The sequence below is a fragment of the Rhinoderma darwinii genome, chromosome 8, assembly GCF_050947455.1.
Source record: "Rhinoderma darwinii isolate aRhiDar2 chromosome 8, aRhiDar2.hap1, whole genome shotgun sequence".
NCBI lineage: Eukaryota > Metazoa > Chordata > Amphibia > Anura > Rhinodermatidae > Rhinoderma > Rhinoderma darwinii.
This window is the reverse complement of record NC_134694.1, coordinates 94,898,243-94,915,676: the sequence shown is the minus strand read 5'-3', so window position 1 is coordinate 94,915,676 and position 17,434 is coordinate 94,898,243. Positions and strand designations below refer to the sequence as shown.

General features: G+C 43.2%; 1 protein-coding gene across 11 annotated transcripts in view; it reads right to left on the bottom strand.

Moving 5' to 3' along the window:
- MAP7D3 (MAP7 domain containing 3) overlaps positions 1-13,372 on the bottom strand; it is a 67,657-nt gene extending 54,285 nt beyond the window's left edge. For all 11 annotated transcript variants that reach the window (XM_075835916.1, XM_075835917.1, XM_075835919.1 and 8 more), the window contains exon 1: positions 13,265-13,372. In XM_075835916.1, coding sequence (XP_075692031.1) covers positions 13,265-13,310 — 46 coding nt within the window. In that variant the 5' untranslated portion in view covers positions 13,311-13,372. The remainder of the gene's footprint in view (positions 1-13,264) is intronic.
- Between the last annotated feature and the right edge of the window lie 4,062 nt (positions 13,373-17,434).

Sequence of the window (17,434 nt, the reverse complement as noted above, 5' to 3'; positions counted from 1 at the left end):
ATGAATTGGTGCTATTTCCCTTGATGTTTCAAGATCTAAGTGAGGCCCCTGGCTGCTAGTGCTGCATCATTGGGTCACTTAGGAGACCCAGCGATGCAGCTGAAAGCTGCGGGCCGTCGGCCATTAGAAGTTTGGGGGTGGGGGCCCCCAAGAAGAACATTTGCATCGGGTCCCATGAGCCTTTAGCTACTCCCCTGTCTATGAACAAGTTTTCTATGGGCCCTTCTGCAATTGCGGATGGCTACGGATATGCATCCATATTTGCAGATTCGTATTTGCGGACAGTAAAAATCCTTATGGTCGTGTGCATAAGGCCTAAAAGCTTCTCTCCCTGCACGCACACTGCTGCCCGAAATGTGCTCAGGCAAAACAGTTTTGTACGTTTCCTCCTGCCCGAGCACGGCTCAGAAAATCAGTAGGAGGATAAAGGGAGAAGCCCAACAGGGAGACAAAGTCCGGGGCTGGATCTACACCTCCCAAAAACCACAAAGTAATAGATATATTTATGTTATGGCTCTGTTCACATTGGCATTATGAACCACTTTGGCAGGTTTCCATTGCTCATGAAGCAAAGAATAAGCTAGTTGGACGTCCTAATAAGTCAACGAATTTGTCATTAATCCTGTAGTAACGTAACACACGACATCAGTGTGAACAGAGCCTTACCAAAATACCCAGACTTTAGGTCTGATTAGCAGAAGCCATCTTGCTCAGGTGTTTGAGTGGATGTGCCAGCCCTTCTAGTGAACATGGGTGAGTAAGGAATATCTGTCACCGGTTTTTGAGTTATAATATTGTATTTTCATTGGAGGATTGAATCAAATAAGTTTGTTTACTTTTCTAGTGTTCATCTAAGGTATTTTCCGGTCCCTGAAAAAGTATAGGCTATAGCTTCAACTACGGTTTCACCAATCATATTGACTTTTAATATGGGGGGGGGGGCACGACAGGCCAATCATCCATCACCTGGTAGAGGAGGATGTTGAATTATGTAGTCTAATATTCTAATTGTGACTATCATACACACATTCAGGAGAATCACAATCTGATTTATATCAAAACAATTCCCTTCTCATAGTGCAGAAATACTTATTGTATCATGCCAACACGATTTCTTCAAAAACGGAAAAAACAACAGTTTGGGTATGATCACACGTGTGAATATACCCTTAGGAGACAGATCACTGACTAACCCCCGACTGATTATCCTGAGCTTTCCTCGCAGATAGTGTGAGTACAGGGAGATCAGCTAGCAGCCAGCAACTTCACCCTAAACACCCTCGTATCAGCACGTTGATGGGAGGAAAAAAATAAAAAAAAAGTACGTTTAATCAAGTAATAAAAAAAAAAAACTTTCACAAAGGGTTCAGTAATTTTTGTTTTGTTTTTTGTTCAGGGAAATATTTTCATGTCATTTATGCAAAACATTGCAAACATCACAGCAAAGTCTGCAAATCGCCACTGGTTTCCACAAATCGCATGAAAAACACGTTTTGACAATGATGTGAAAACCAAGCCTCAGATCCCCTGTCCATGTCTCCTTCTCATCTGATTCCTCTTTCCAGTGTCTGCCTCCTCCACACCCCCTTCCTGCTGTTAATGTGACAATTAGGGGGTAATACATATTTGCGCAAGAGTGCGGAGACCCAGATGTTTCACATGTTGGCTATGCATTGCTAAGCAACGGCTCTATTCCTGAGGAGACCCGTGTGTTATCACTTACACCGAGTAGAAGGGCTGGTAGTGTGTACTTATATGTGCCCCCATCCTACCAGCCCAATCTGCCAGCAGTTAAGGATGGCAGCACAGACCAAGCCCTTGGCACACATGTTAACGATAAACGTATAGTCCAAAATGACTAAACTGTGTGCCAGTTGCATACATCGTCCATTGACTGCCATAGAAGGGAAAAACAGGAGACATATATAATATATATATATATATATATATATATATAATGTACGTATTTTTATTCATTTTTCTTTAAGTACTCACCGTTTAATTCTTTCCTCGTCCGGTTTATTGGGGGACACAGCTCACAGTCTGTGTCCCCCAATGTAATAAACGAGAAAAAAAAGTTTTATTGCAGGACACCCTTTTGGCACAGGTTGGGTTTAGAGAAGTCTACGGGTGCATTTAGTATATATGCCGTGAGCAATTCCTGGTGTAAATGCCGAACCTGCACCACAGTGTGAACATGAAAGACGTAGGTTTTGTTGTGATGCTGCACGGCTTACACGAGGATTTAATATGAGATGTTAAACACTCCCGGATCACGAGAGCTGCTGCAGCCAAATCTCTCAAGACTTCATCCTCAATAGTCTATTTCTACGTGTTACTACGCAATCAGGAAGGAAAGGACATTTCACCATGGTAACTGCCATTGTCAGGACAATAAGCTTCCCCAAGGTAAATTGAAAGAACTGAAAGTACAAACTAGGAGTCTAATAAAAAAAAAAATTATAGTGTATGCCGCCATAATGTTAATTTTAAATTATAAGCTGTATACATAATGGGAAATTAAAGGGACCCTTTAAGACACTTCTCATTTAAGAATAAGTGATGCAATGTTTAATTGTGTTAAGAGCAATCATATCAGATAAAAGAGGTGGGTTTATGGGCAGAAAACATTGTGTATGGTCACCATGGTCCTGATGACCAAGCAACATCTTCTGCACATACAAAGTGCCAATCCATGTAAGTATATAAGGACCAAGTACAATGACGGCATTATATCCCTTGATGAATAAATAGCTTGTGGCTCAGAAATAAGAAAAATTGAAACCACAAGAAAACACAGAATACAAGAGTTTATTTATAGAAGGTCTATAGGCTCATTGTAAAGTGAGCTGGAAAACTACACAAACGCATTGCAGTAGGTCACACATTTTTTTCCTCTATTTTTTTCTTAAAGGGTTATTTCAAAATACATTTACAGGATAAGCCATAAATGTCTGATGCGGGTCCCACTTCCGTAAAGGGTATCTGTCGTTTGAAAACACTTCTATCATGTTTGATGGTGGGCGCCCGGAACCTAGGATCCCCAGCTTAGTGCTTCTGCCCCTTCAGTTATCGGCAGAGGTCCCAGGGATTGGACCCCCAACAATAAAAACTTCTGACATGTCAGAAATTATTGAAAACAGTTTTCTGAGACAATGTAAGTACCATATTTTTCGGACTATAAGACGCAGATTTTAGCAAGAATAAATCTTGCTAAGAAGTCCCTGCGTCTTATAGTCGGCAGTCAAGGGACCCGGCAGCGCCGGGCCCCCTGACCGCTCCTTACTTAACCCCTTCCCGACCCGTGATGTGCCGACACATCATGGAGCGGGGGAGAGGATGATGTATGGAGCGGGCTCACGCGCGGAGCCTGCTCCCTACACTGCAGGCGCCAGCTTCTGACACGCTGCTCTAACGGCCAGGAACAGTGATGGCTCTGTTCCTGACCGTTTAACTAGTTAAATGTCGCGGTCAATAGCGACCGCAGCATTTATAGTGGTTTTCCCATGAAGGACATTTAGGACATAGCCACAGGATATGTCATAAATGTCAGATAGATGCGGGTCCCAACTCTGGGATCCGCATCTATCTCTAGAACGGGGCCCCCTAAACCCTGTTCTATCTTACCCGGCTCCGCTGTCTTCTGGCCACTTCCTGGTTACATGGTCGAGTTACGGAAACAGCGTAACTCACTGAGCTACGCCGTTTCCGTCCTCCCAGAAGTAGCATGATACGCTGCTTCTGTAACTGCCATTCACTACTATGGGAGTTACGGAAACAGCACAGCTCAGCGAGTTACACCGTTTCCATAACTCATCCATGTATTGCAGTGTATTGTACCAGCGATCTAATGATTGCTGGTTCAAGACCCCTAGGGGAACTAATAAAATGTGTAATGTGAAATTTTTAAAAGTGAAAACAACTTTTCCCATTTTTCCACAAGCACAATGTAAAAATATAGTCCGAAAAAATACCGTATTTATGAAATAACAGATCAGATACGCACAAAGACACAATCCTTGGGTGGTAGACACATTCGCTGTCCACTGATGAGATATAATAAGCCTCCAAAATTTGACACTTACTTTATTAAAGTTAAAGGGATATGCCAAAAACCATAAAATGTGGATAGGTGATAATGCTTTGATCGCTGGGGGCCCCACATTTGGTGAGAACGGGGCCTACCCCATTCCTCCTCACTGCTCGACCACAGTGAGAAGACATTGAATGCGTGATGCCGATCCATTCAAAGTCTATGGGAATGACAGAAACAGCTGAGTACAGAGCTCGGCTGTTTTCGTCATTCTCAGACAGTGAATGGAAGGGCGGGTGCATACTTGACTGCTGCTCCATTTAAACTCCTCCTCGCTGCGGAGGGTGCCGTTAGGGGGATCTAGAGGTTCGGTATTCCCATTTTCACAATCAGTGGGGGTCCCAGTAGCTGGGATCTCCAGTAATCATAAAATTATCACCTACCCTGTGGATAGGTGATAATTTGTGATTTTGGGAATACCCCTTTGAAGCACAATGCTTGATTGGCTGTTTCAGTCATTTACAAACTTGAATGGAAGGAGATGCGCGCCCACATGCAGCTGCCCCTCCCTTAAGTGTCTTCCGATATGTGTCCACCGTATGCCTTGGCTTGATGAAAGGGGTCAGGGAACCAAGTTAGACGTTTATGGGAATACACCTTCAACATTTTCATTAAAGAGGCTCTGTCACCACGTTATAAGTGCCCTATCTCCTAGATAAGGAGATAGGCGCTGTAATGTAGGTGACAGTAATGCTTTTTATTTAAAAAAACTATCTATTTTCACAACGTTAGGAGCGATTTTGGTTTATGCTAATGAACTTTCTTAATGCCCAAGTGGGCGTACTTTTACTTTCGACCAAGTGGGCGTTGTACAGAGGAGTGCATGACGCTGACCAATCGGCATCATGCACTCCTCTCCATTCATTTACACTGCACTAGCGATATAGATATATCGCTATGTGCAGCCTCATACACAAGCCCTAACATTACTACAGTGTCCTGATAATGAATACACATGACCATCCAGCCTGGACGTCATGTGTACTCAGAATCCTGACACTTCTGAATCTTTTCTGTGAGATTCCGGCAAGTGAAACCAAATCTCGTTTAGCTCTGTAATTTCGCAAGATTTGGTTTCACTTGCCGGAATCTCACAAAAAAGAATCAGAAGTGTCAGGATTCTGAGTACACATGACGTCCAGGCTGGATGGTCATGTGTATTCATTATCAGGACACTGTAGTAATGTTAGGGCTTGTGTATGAGGCTGCACATAGCGATATATCTATATCGCTAGTGCAGTGTAAATGAATGGAGAGGAGTGCATGATGCCGATTGGTCAGCGTCATGCACTCCTCTGTACAACGCCCACTTGGTCGAAAGTAAAAGTACGCCCACTTGGGCATTAAGAAAGCTCATTAGCATAAACCAAAATCGCTCCTAACGTTGTGAAAAAAGATAGTTTTTTTAAATAAAAAGCATTACTGTCACCTACATTACAGCGCCGATCTCCTTATATAGGAGACAGGCCACTTATAATGCGGTGACAGAGCCTCTTTAAACCTGCTAATACTTCAAAACACAGGCATAAAAAATAAAATCTTTCCAGATATAAAAGCATTCAGAGGCCACAACATTTATTCTCAGACACATAGTAACTTGCTACGATACATCCAGAGCTCATTTGTGAAGTGATGAATTGTGAGGAGGACGTAACTCTTCACGCTGCCATTCACGTGTCATCTGACAGTTTCTGAACAGGGTTTTATTCTTAAATTAGAATGACCTTTATATAACATATATGCTTCAACTCTCTGCATAGCAGGACATAACCTTACGATAACTAATAATCGTGTAGGGGTTAAATGGACAATAGTTACAAATTGGTGTGAAATAGGCAACTCTGTCTGTGGCACAGTCTAGGGGCTGGTTAGTAGGAATATTTATCAAACACTAGATTAATACCAAAAAACATCTACAAAATGTCCCTTATGCCCATTGCGCATGACAGAGTGCCACTCGGGCCGTTTTTCACGGCATCGAAGTGGCACCCGATAGTTTTCACGGACCCATTTACTTTAGTTTTAATTGGGTCTGTGAAAACAAACCCGGTTTTCTGATCCGTGGAAAGATAAACATGTCCTATCTTTCCACGGATCACTGATGGGACCCGGCCAGCGCACACTGACGTGTGCATGATGCATTAAAGGGTCTGATCCTAAAGATAGTTTACTTTTTACGAAAATCTCACAGCATAAATGCTGCACCTGTTTCCACATCAAAATTTAAAAGAAAGCACCAAAACCGCATAAAAAAACCACAATATAAATTGTGAATCTTACCTTCGTTTACATGCGGTTTTCATGCAGATTTCCTGCACTAAATTACGCAATGTGTGCATGCAGCCTAAGGGTATATTTACAAGTTGAATTTGCTGGGAAAAATTCTGCAGCAAACACGACCAAAATTCTGCAGGAAATTCCATTCAAAAGTTGCACTAATTTGTGTTTATGTTGGTGCAAGTTTTTGGCTAGATTTACCGTTGCACCTTCATTGGCACTTTCGTAGCGATGTATCCCTGCTTTACCGGCTGGCCTCCTGTGAAGATGTTTCGTCCCATGTGACTTGAGAGTCTGTCACCAAAACGTCCGAGTTAAACTAGTACCAGGGTATTGTAGAGGAGACTAACCTGTTTCTAACGTTTATTTTCAGTTTCTGCCTCATTTGTAGAGAAATAAGTTTTATTAAGTTTATACTAATGAGCATTTAGGTGCAATGAGGGCGTTACCAATGCACCTAAATGCTCATACTTCGCTCCCCAGTTCAAATGAATCTGCGTGTTCATGCCTGGCCCTGTATTATCTGTAACGCGCGCGCGTCCCTGCTCCTCACTCGGCGCATGCGCAGTACGATCTTTCTGCTCGACCTTCCAATCGGCAGTACTGCGCATGCGCAGCGTCCCTGCTCTTTATTCAGCGAATGCGCAGTATGGCCAATTAGAACGTCGAGAGGAAAGATTGTACTGCGCATGCGCTGAGTGAAGAGCAGGAACGCGCGCGTTACCAATAGTACGGGGCGAGGCATGAACGCGCCGATTACGCTGCCTGGTCCTTGTCAATCAATATAAGAAGGGAGGGGAGTTGAACTGGGGAGCGAAGTATGAGCATTTAGGTGCAATGGTAACTTAATAAAACTTATTTCTCTACAAAGGAGGCAGTAAGCAGAAAATAAAAATACATGTTAGAAACAGGTTAGTTTCCTCTACAATACCCTGGTACTAGTTTAATACAGACATTCTGGTCACAGACTCCCTTTAAAGCAATGCAGTCCCCATGCATACACGTGAGGCTTTAAAGGGGTTGTCCACTTGGGACGCACCTCTTTTTTATTAAAAGGGTCACCAAATAATAAGCAAATCGCAGGTTTTCCCACTGCTGGGACTCCCAACAATCAGCTATAATCTAGGGAAGAATTGCGCAAGTGTTTAATTTCCCTGCAGTGTCTCCACAGGTGAAATGAGGCATTATACATTTTTTATTGAAATCAATAGGCTGTCCAAATAATGAAAGGACATGCGAGGTCCTGCGGAATGAGAGATGATCTTTCTAGCTGCTCTCTGCTCTGGCTTATAAAGCAGACTTCTTTCTATGAACTCAGAATATCCGAAAAATTGTTTTTCTACACCAGACAACCCTTTTAAGGTGCCCATACAATTACAATAGCGGTCAGCTTAACCATCAGCTGACAGCTATTCCCCTTGACACCCCATACACATGAAAGGAAGGGAATAAGCTTCTGGCAGTGGATTCCATCTCTAAGCTAAATTGGACATAGACAATAAAACATACTACTAATTAACAGATTATAGACAACAATAAACCGTATGAAAGCGAAGGCCCCTTTACACGGGTCAATTATCGGGCAAACGAGCGTTCATCGGCTGATTGTATAGTTTCTGCAGCAATAAATATTATCATTGCCAGCAGCATATCTCTCTGTGTAAACGGAGATGTGCTGCCGACATGACGGAAATGTATGGGGACGAGTGATCGTAGTAATAAAACGCTCGTCTCCATAGTCCATATATAACCAAGCACTGCTCCTTGTGAAACAGCAAACGAGTGCTGATCAACGAGATGTCTCATTGATCGGCGCTGGTTTTCACGGCCCATATCGGACCCGAAGTAAAAGCAAGAAACAATAAAACACAGCAAACATTAACCGACATGAAGAACTTTTTTCTGAAGGGATTGTCTTAATTTTATACAGGTTATCATGGGGAATGAATGAGATATTACAAGAAAATGATATACTAAAAAATAATAATCATGGGAAATTAAATGTGTTCAACATAGATCTAATAATAAACACTCACTGCATCTAATAAAGTACCCACAATTTTATTCATTCAGGATGCCCTAACAGGACATCCTTCTCATATCAGAGTATAATTGGTGTCATACAGTAATGTGCTGTGTAAACAGGGCAACAATCACCCGATGAACCAGCAAACGCTCCTTCATCTGCTGATCGCATCATTTTAAATACTGAAACTATCATCGTTGCCGGCAGAACATCCCCGTGTAAGGCCTTATTTTCACGAACGTGTTAAACTTCCGTGTTAAAATGCTGTTTTTCACATCCGAGATGTGGAAATATGTTAGTTTTCTCTGTACTTGCAATTTTCACTGTAGATTCGCAACTTTTCCCGCACCAAAAATCACAATATTTGGCATATATTGCGAATTCCCCCTTTCCCATTAAACTCAATGGGGAAAATCTTCAACATATCCACAACCGTTCCAAATCATAAATTGACATGCTGCTGATTAAAAACTCTGCACAGCAGGCCAATTTCTTGTACAGGGAATTTTTTCGCCGCGCGTGGATGAGATTTGTTAAAATCTTTTCTACGTGTGAACGTAGCCTGAGTCTTCAATGTGATTAAATATGAATAATGACAAAAAGTCAAAACCACAAATCCCTGCCACTACTGGACAATAGCATCTCTTTACAAGATATATGCGTTACGCTTTAGTTAGCTAGTTTCTGTTGCTTTATGACAGGCAGAACAGCACATCACGCTGCCCATAATGGGCAGCATGGTACAGCAGACTATGCTGTTCTGTGTCATAAAGCAACCGAAACCTGAAAGAACAGAATCTAACGCCAGTGTGAATATTGTGGTCTAAATCTTAATGGCTACGTCATGAACACTTATGACCCATTGCATACGTTACATGGATACCACTATAGACTATGGGTGACGAATGCCACTGATGGGCCTTCATTTAACGCATCAGTCACCCATAGTATATAATGGCATCCTATAACAGATACGTCATGAAAAGCTATTGAATAGCTCATGACGTACCCATTTAATGGACAGCTGTGACAGATTCCATAGAGTGGCATCAGACACCCATTGGCTACAATGTTAAAAAAAAAGAAAAAAATAAGTAAAATGTTTAACATACATTTTTTTTTACTGAACTCTGCAGGATATAATATAGTACTCTAATACACTACTCCATACCTTTTTATTTGTGGTATACTAACGTATACAGGCCAGATGGAGGCCAAAAGGACACTATTTTTGGCCTCTATCTTACAATGGAGCTCTGTGGACATGTTTAGCATGTAAGTCGGGCGCTTTCCTGACCGAGTACATGCTAAATATAAACAAAAAAACTTGATGTGAACTGGGCCTTCAGACACTGGAAGCTCAGACATGATTGACAATTTAAGGGTATGTTCCCATGGGTCGGATACGATGCGTATTTTCTGCAATGCAAAAGCCTTTGCAGAATCTAAAAAATCTGCAGGTAAATCCGTCACAGAAAACTGCAGCAATAGTGTATTTTTCCTGCAGAAAGAGAAGCGAAAATGCAATATAGCTGCGGGTTTAACAGTGGAATTACTATAAAAAAACGCAACAAAACACAGTTGGCGATTTTTACAACAAATGTTATGTTCCTCATACAAATCTATGAGGAAAATCTCAGTTTAGAAGCGGTTGCATAAATTGACATGCTGCGGATTATAAAGTCGCACCGCAGCTGAATTTCCGCATGAATTATGTGCAGATTTGAGCTGCAGAATGGGGATGAAATTTGTTAAACTCACATCCACTTTGCTGCTGCTGTAAACGCTGTAGAGTTGATCTGTTGACGAAAATCTGCAGTGTATCCGGCCTGCCTGAACATACCCTAAGGCCCCATGCACACGACAGCAAAAAACCTCCGTTTTTGCGGACCGCAATCGCGGTCCGCAAAAACGGAGCCATTCACTTTCAGTGAACACTGACACCTTTCCGTAGCACTACGGAAGGGTGTCAGTGCCGTGGAAATGTTCCGGGAATTATGGAACATGTCCGTTCTTTCGCATTTTGCGGCCTGTGCTCCCATACTTTGTATGGGAGCACGGCCCGAAAATGCGGCTGTCAGTCAGCGGCCGGTCGTGCCCGCAATCGCGGGCACGGTCGTGTGCATGGGGCCTAAAGTTACAAAACCTGTGCTTCAGGGAATGCTGCAAATTTGTAAATGGCCATAAGGCTCTGTTCACATCTGCGTCGTGGTTTCTGTTTACAACGGAAAGCAAGAAACAGTGCTGGATCTGTCATACATCAAATATCATCAGTGCCTGACGGACCGCATGGACTTAGAATGGGGTCTGATGGAATAGGAAACGTAGCCTTTGTATGGAGCCACCGACACAGATAATAAAGGATTATTATAGAGCAAGAGTTTAGGGCATAGTGAAGTAAGATTGCAGCATTAGGAGAGCGTCCTGCTCTGCCTCCTAGGCTACTGTCTTCAGTACTGTCTAGTATGCAGGCAGCAGTACAGACCATGTCCCATCCACGCTGCGGTTTATCATCAATTTGCCCCCACACAGTATGTTGCTCCCATAGTGCTCCACACAGCATAATGCCCCTATAACTGCCCTTCACACAGTATAATGCCCCTATAACTGCCCTTCACACAGCATAATGCCCCCTATAGCTGCCCTTCACACAGTATAATGCCCCCTATAGCTGCCCTTCACACAGTATAATGCCCCCTATAGCTGCCCTTCACACAGTATAATGCCCCCTATAGCTGCCCTTCACACAGTATAATGCCCCCTATAGCTGCCCTTCACAGTATAATGCCCCCTATAGCTGCCCTTCACACAGTATAATGCCCCCTATAGCTGCCCTTCACACAGTATAATGCCCCTGATCTACCATTGGATTCAAGTGTATCTGAATCTTAAAGATGACGTTGATTAATTGCGCTGAATTTCGGTTTCGTTTTTTTTCGATCGATCAGTGTGCACAAAGCCTGAGGTGCAGAATCTGTCAGAATTGACAGGAAAAAATAGGGATCCACGCAGCGCTATTCTTCACTTTAAAGGAACGGACACCAGGACGGAACCGATTAAACATCACTGAAGTTTGTCGGGCGATGATTGTATCCAGCACTATGTCGTGGTTTCCGTTATAAATGGAAACCATGATGCAGATGTGAACAGAGCCCTGGCCTACACTTTATGGCCTGTTCACATCTGCGTCGGGCTTCCGTTCATGTGTTCCGTAAGACCTTTCCGTCGGAGGAACCCATCAATGGAAAGGCAAACAGAAACCAGCGCTTCCCATGGCATTACCATTGATTTCAATGGTAATGCTTCCGTTGTAAACAGTTTCCGTTCCGTAAGGTTTCAGTTTTTTGGTGGAAACAATAGCGCAGTTGCAGTGAACACACGTTTAGCTAAAAATATTTCAAGTTCTTGTTATGACTTGGATGGCACAATAATAAACATTTTCTATAGTTGTTCTGCAGCAAAGTACTAATATTTTACTAGGTGTCCTAAACAATAAAGACTCACTGTCACCCAAACAACTCTGGAGGAAGTGCTGAAGCAGTAAACAGTGTAGACGCATGGCATAGGAAACCCATAAAAGCCCCGGAAATGTAATGTCACATTTGTGCCTCACATGGTGATGAAAGGAAGTCGTCCTCACTGTGAGCAGAACTCTGGATCTCAGCTATGGGAGGAAGCTGCGGAGACGTCAGGGATCAGGTCTCCTGTGTGCATTCATATGACTGTCCCTACCCAAGAGCACACCCCACAGCGCCGCAAACACACATCTAATACTACCAGCAACTTCCATACACCACAAAATAAAACAATCACTAAGTGCAGGCCCTTGACTTGACAGTTCTCGCATATATCTGTTCCCGGGAAAGTTGGGTGGCAACACAGATGCCACTACAATTCCAATAGTAATTACCACCAAACTTTTTAGACTCCTGAATGGCAAACATGACTTGTTATGGAGCAATACGACATAGTGGGGTGAAGGACTAGGTAGATATATCCACTCAGGAGATAAGAAAAGCTGGATGACAACTCTGCAGTGATGTAATGCCAGCCATTATTGTTGTGACCCAGCTTTTCCTGAGGATAGGACAAAGGTCAGTTTCTAACAGCCATAATACAATATTTTCCTGTATGTATTATGGCCACAGGTTCTCAGTTTGGACCAGTAGAACTGCATGGGTTTATGTTGCAGCGGTAATGCGGTTGCTTAATTGCGGCATATGTAGAAAAGAGCGGAGGCTTCCGGTCGCAGTGGGTGTGAGCATCAGATTTTTCATCACTTTTCCACATATCAGCTGTGCACAATGTCAGATACAGCCTGGCATTGACCAGTGTACAGCCCAACCATGCGCCAGGCTTGATAAAGTGTAACCCGACCGCCCACGTCAGGAAGAACCGTGACATTGTATAATAATATCACGCTGTAACGCTTCAAATAACGCAAAATCTGCACGGCGTCCTGTATAATACACTGCAGCTACATAAACACTGCCTGTCAGTGACCAGAGGTGTAATGCAGGGGCAAACAGCTGGCAAGGGGCATGCTGGGACTTGTAGTTTTACACCATCTGTGAAGCCACTAGTTGCAGAGCTCCAGTGTGTGACATGATGCTGCAATCAGTTCCACTGACTCATGACACAGATAAGAGGCAGGGAGTGGTGTGTGACACGTCCTATACTTCCCTGCAGGACCCCGGGTAATAGGCCAGGGCAGCCCCTCCTGAGCTCTCCCTCCATGACAGGCCACGTCCTCCCAGAGCCTCCAGCCCACTATAGCGGCTCCTCGTACTTCCCGCCGCCTAATCTCCCGCTCCAGCCCCACGAACAGCCGCCTACATTCCCTACAGAGAAGGGGTGCTGTCTCTTACCCATCTGCTCCCGCAGCCCCTTCAGTTTGCCGCTGCCGTCCGCCATCTTTCCTTCCCCCGGTGTTGCCGCTCTCTTGCTGTCCGCCCCGGGCTGCGCATGCGCAGGAGAGGATCACGCACAGCGGCTGTTGCTGCTGCTGTTGCTAGGGAGAAGTCTGTGATTGGATTTACCCCTAGTTTCCCGTCCCGGTACCAGCCGAGTTCCGAGAGGGACTACAAAGTCCAGCAAGTCTTCTTCTTAAGCTGGTGTTTACAGCACAGCAGCAACATTATAATAAAATGACTGCCCATGCTGAAGGCTTCTTATTCTAACAATTTTTCTTTCACACAAAAATGACCATGTAATAATCTGTAATGCATTTAATAAGAATGAGAGGTTTCAATGAAAAAAAAAACCACAAAACGCGAGCTGCTCTGCAGAAAAAAAACCTTTATAAACAGCGCAAAGTTTTATTGGGTATATAATGTGCATCGAGCTGGGTATAGCAACTGGTATGTTCAAGGGTTAAATTACCTTAGGCTGAGTTCAGACATTGCGGGTTTTTCGCAGACGTTGTTGACGGTTTGATGCGGATCTCGACCTCTGCATTGCCCCCCTGAGTGCAGGGCGAATTTGGTGCAATTTGAAGCCACGCCCCTTTCCCCAACATTTTGCAGGTTTTTAAAAAAAGTGGTAAGGGGCTTCATAATATAGCGCTACGTCTGAACGCTGTTATTTTCAATGCAATTGCATCAGAAATCTGTTACAATTTACGTTTGTACTTCTTTTTACATTTCTAAGTTCACTGCTCTGACCCCAAATAAATGTTTTGTGAAGATAATGGTCTATATCCAATAAACTTAGCAAACGTGTCCAAACAACACCCTGAAGCGATAGAACGGTATTTCTCAAAGTTTATCAGTAGCGTATCCTCTAGTCAAAGTGGAACCAAGACTCCTCAAGGTGACGATCAGCGAGTGAAATTGCTCCTCTAACACCGTATTACACTGTGATGCAGCCATTACCTCCATACAACGGTCAATTAATACCGTAATGTAGTACTCAATCTCCACCCTCACACTGTACAGAGTATAGTTAATACCATCATACAGTGCTTAGGTATAGTCTCTATACAGTGCTCAGTCAATGCTGCCATGGGAACGTTCGCATATAATGTACAGATAATGATGTCATACAGTGCACAGATAATGATGTCATACAGTGCACAAATAATGATGTCATACAGTGCACAGCTAATGATGTCATACACTGCACAGCTAATGATGTCATACAGTGAACAGATAATGATGTCATACAGTGCACAGATAATGATGTCATACAGTGCACAAATAATGATGTCATACAGTGCACAGATAATGATGTCATACAGTGCACAGCTAATGATGTCATACAGTGCACAAATAATGATGTCATACAGTGCACAGCTAATGATGTCATACACTGCACAGATAATGATGTCATACAGTGCACAGATAATGATGTCATACAGTGCACAGATAATGATGTCATACACTGCACAGCTAATGATGTCATACAGTGCACAGCTAATGATGTCATACAGTGCACAGATAATGATGTAATACACTGCACAGCTAATGATGTCATACAGTGCACAGCTAATGATGTCATACACTGCACAGCTAATGATGTCATACAGTGCACAGATAATGATGTCATACAGTGCACAGATAATGATGTCATACAGTGCACAAATAATGATGTCATACAGTGCACAGATAATGATGTCATACAGTGCACAGCTAATGATGTAATACACTGCACAGCTAATGATGTCATACAGTGCACAGCTAATGATGTCATACACTGCACAGCTAATGATGTCATACAGTGCACAGATAATGATGTCATACAGTGCACAGATAATGATGTCATACAGTGCACAAATAATGATGTCATACAGTGCACAGATAATGATGTCATACAGTGCACAGCTAATGATGTCACAGTGCACAAATAATGATGTCATACAGTGCACAGATAATGATGTCATACAGTGCACAGATAATGATGTAATTACACTGCACAGCTAATGATGTCATACAGTGCACAGCTAATGATGTCATACACTGCACAGCTAATGATGTCATACAGTGCACAGATAATGATGTCATACAGTGCACAGATAATGATGTCATACAGTGCACAAATAATGATGTCATACAGTGCACAGATAATGATGTCATACAGTGCACAGCTAATGATGTCATACAGTGCACAAATAATGATGTCATACAGTGCACAGCTAATGATGTCATACAGTGCACAGATAATGATGTCATACAGTGCACAGATAATGATGTCATACACTGCACAGCTAATGATGTCATACAGTGCACAGATAATGATGTCATACAGTGCACAGATAATGATGTCATACACTGCACAGCTAATGATGTCATACAGTGCACAGCTAATGATGTCATACAGTGCACAGATAATGATGTCATACAGTGCACAGCTAATAATGTCATACAGTGCACAGATAATGATGTCATACGCTGCTTTTGTGATATTTTAACCACCCGGTCGGCAGAACCAGGGTGAACTGACCCCATTCAGACTGAAGTGTTAGTGAATAGTAATTGATGAATTGTCACTTTGTAGGACAGATATATCAACAATGTCCCAAACAGAACTTTTTGTCATTATTAAAGTACTATTAGGATAGGTGATAAATGTCTGATCGGTGGGGGTCCGACTGCTGGGACCCCCACCAATTTTAAGAACTGGGGTCTCCGAGTGCTGTATGTGAATGGAGGAGTACTGCACATGCTCGGCCACCGCTCTAATTCACTTTCTATAGGGCTGCCTGAGATAGCCAAGTTCAGCGCTAGGCAGCTCCATAGAAAGTGAATGGAGCGGTGGCCGAGCATGCGCAGTACTCCTCCATTCTCATACAGCACTCGGGGGCCGCCATTCCCGGGATCGTGGGGGACCCAGCGGTCGAACCCCCAACGATCAGACCTATCCTGTGGTCGGCTGATAATTAATCATTATGAATAAAAACCTTTAAATATAGGGGGTCGCACACAAGCAGCGAATCGGTTATAGGTGGATATGCCGAACATGAGTTCTTGTAAAATATCCTCCAGTTTTGTGATACATCAAAACTACTGCAAAGGAAAAATGGAGGAGATGCCCATAGCAACAAATGAGGTTGCTGCTTTCAAAGGCTGCTGAAAAAGGAGAGTTGGTATTTTAATGGTTGATTTTGAGCAATTTCTCCACTTTTCCCTTTCAGTTGTTTTTATTCATCTGAATGTCATACAGACTGGTGTGGACATATCGCATGTGCAGCCTGTAAGCAGCAAGACCCACTGACACCTCGTATCTGTCCTAGAGAGAAAAAGATTTACAAAATAAAGATAAATATTTTCTGGAGTCCTTACTCTGGGTGTGTATGGGGGCATTCTGAGATTTGTTATGCCCCTTCCTGTGTTGAGCAAAACTCACTTTTTGCTTGTGTTAATGCCCTCATGGGCCAATGATCGGGCAAACAAGCGTTCGTACGAATGGTGGTTCCCGATCATTGCCCTGTGCTGTGATCATTGCCCTGTAAGCGGCCTAGGCAAAACTCTGAAAAACAACCCCATTGCATTATCCCTCCTCCACCAAACTCTACAGCTGACACAATGCGATCGGTCAGGAAACACGAAACCCAGACTCGTCAATTAGCTAGAGAGAGAAGCGTGATCCGTCACTCCACAGAACACATTTCCACTGCTCCAGAGTCGAGTGGCGGCGTGTTTTACACCCCCTTCATCTGACGCTTGGCATTCTGCTTGGTGATGTAAGTCTTGCATGCAGCTACTCGGCCATGGAAACTCATGAAGTTCCCGGCGCACAGTTTTTGTGTGAATTTTAATGCCAGACAAGGTTTAAAAGTCTGCAGTCATTGAGTCAGCAGAGCGTTTGCGACTTTTATGCACTTTGCACATAACGTGGTTGCTTTACATGGTCTACCACATTGTGGCTGAGTGGCTGTGGTTCCTAAACGCTTCCACTTTGCAATAATACCACTCACAGTTGATCATGGAATATCTAGGAGGGAAGAAATTTAATGAAGTGACTTGTTACAAGGATGACATCTTATTACAGTGCTTGTTTTTATGCACCTAGGGCAATGGGACTAAATGAAACTCCCGAAT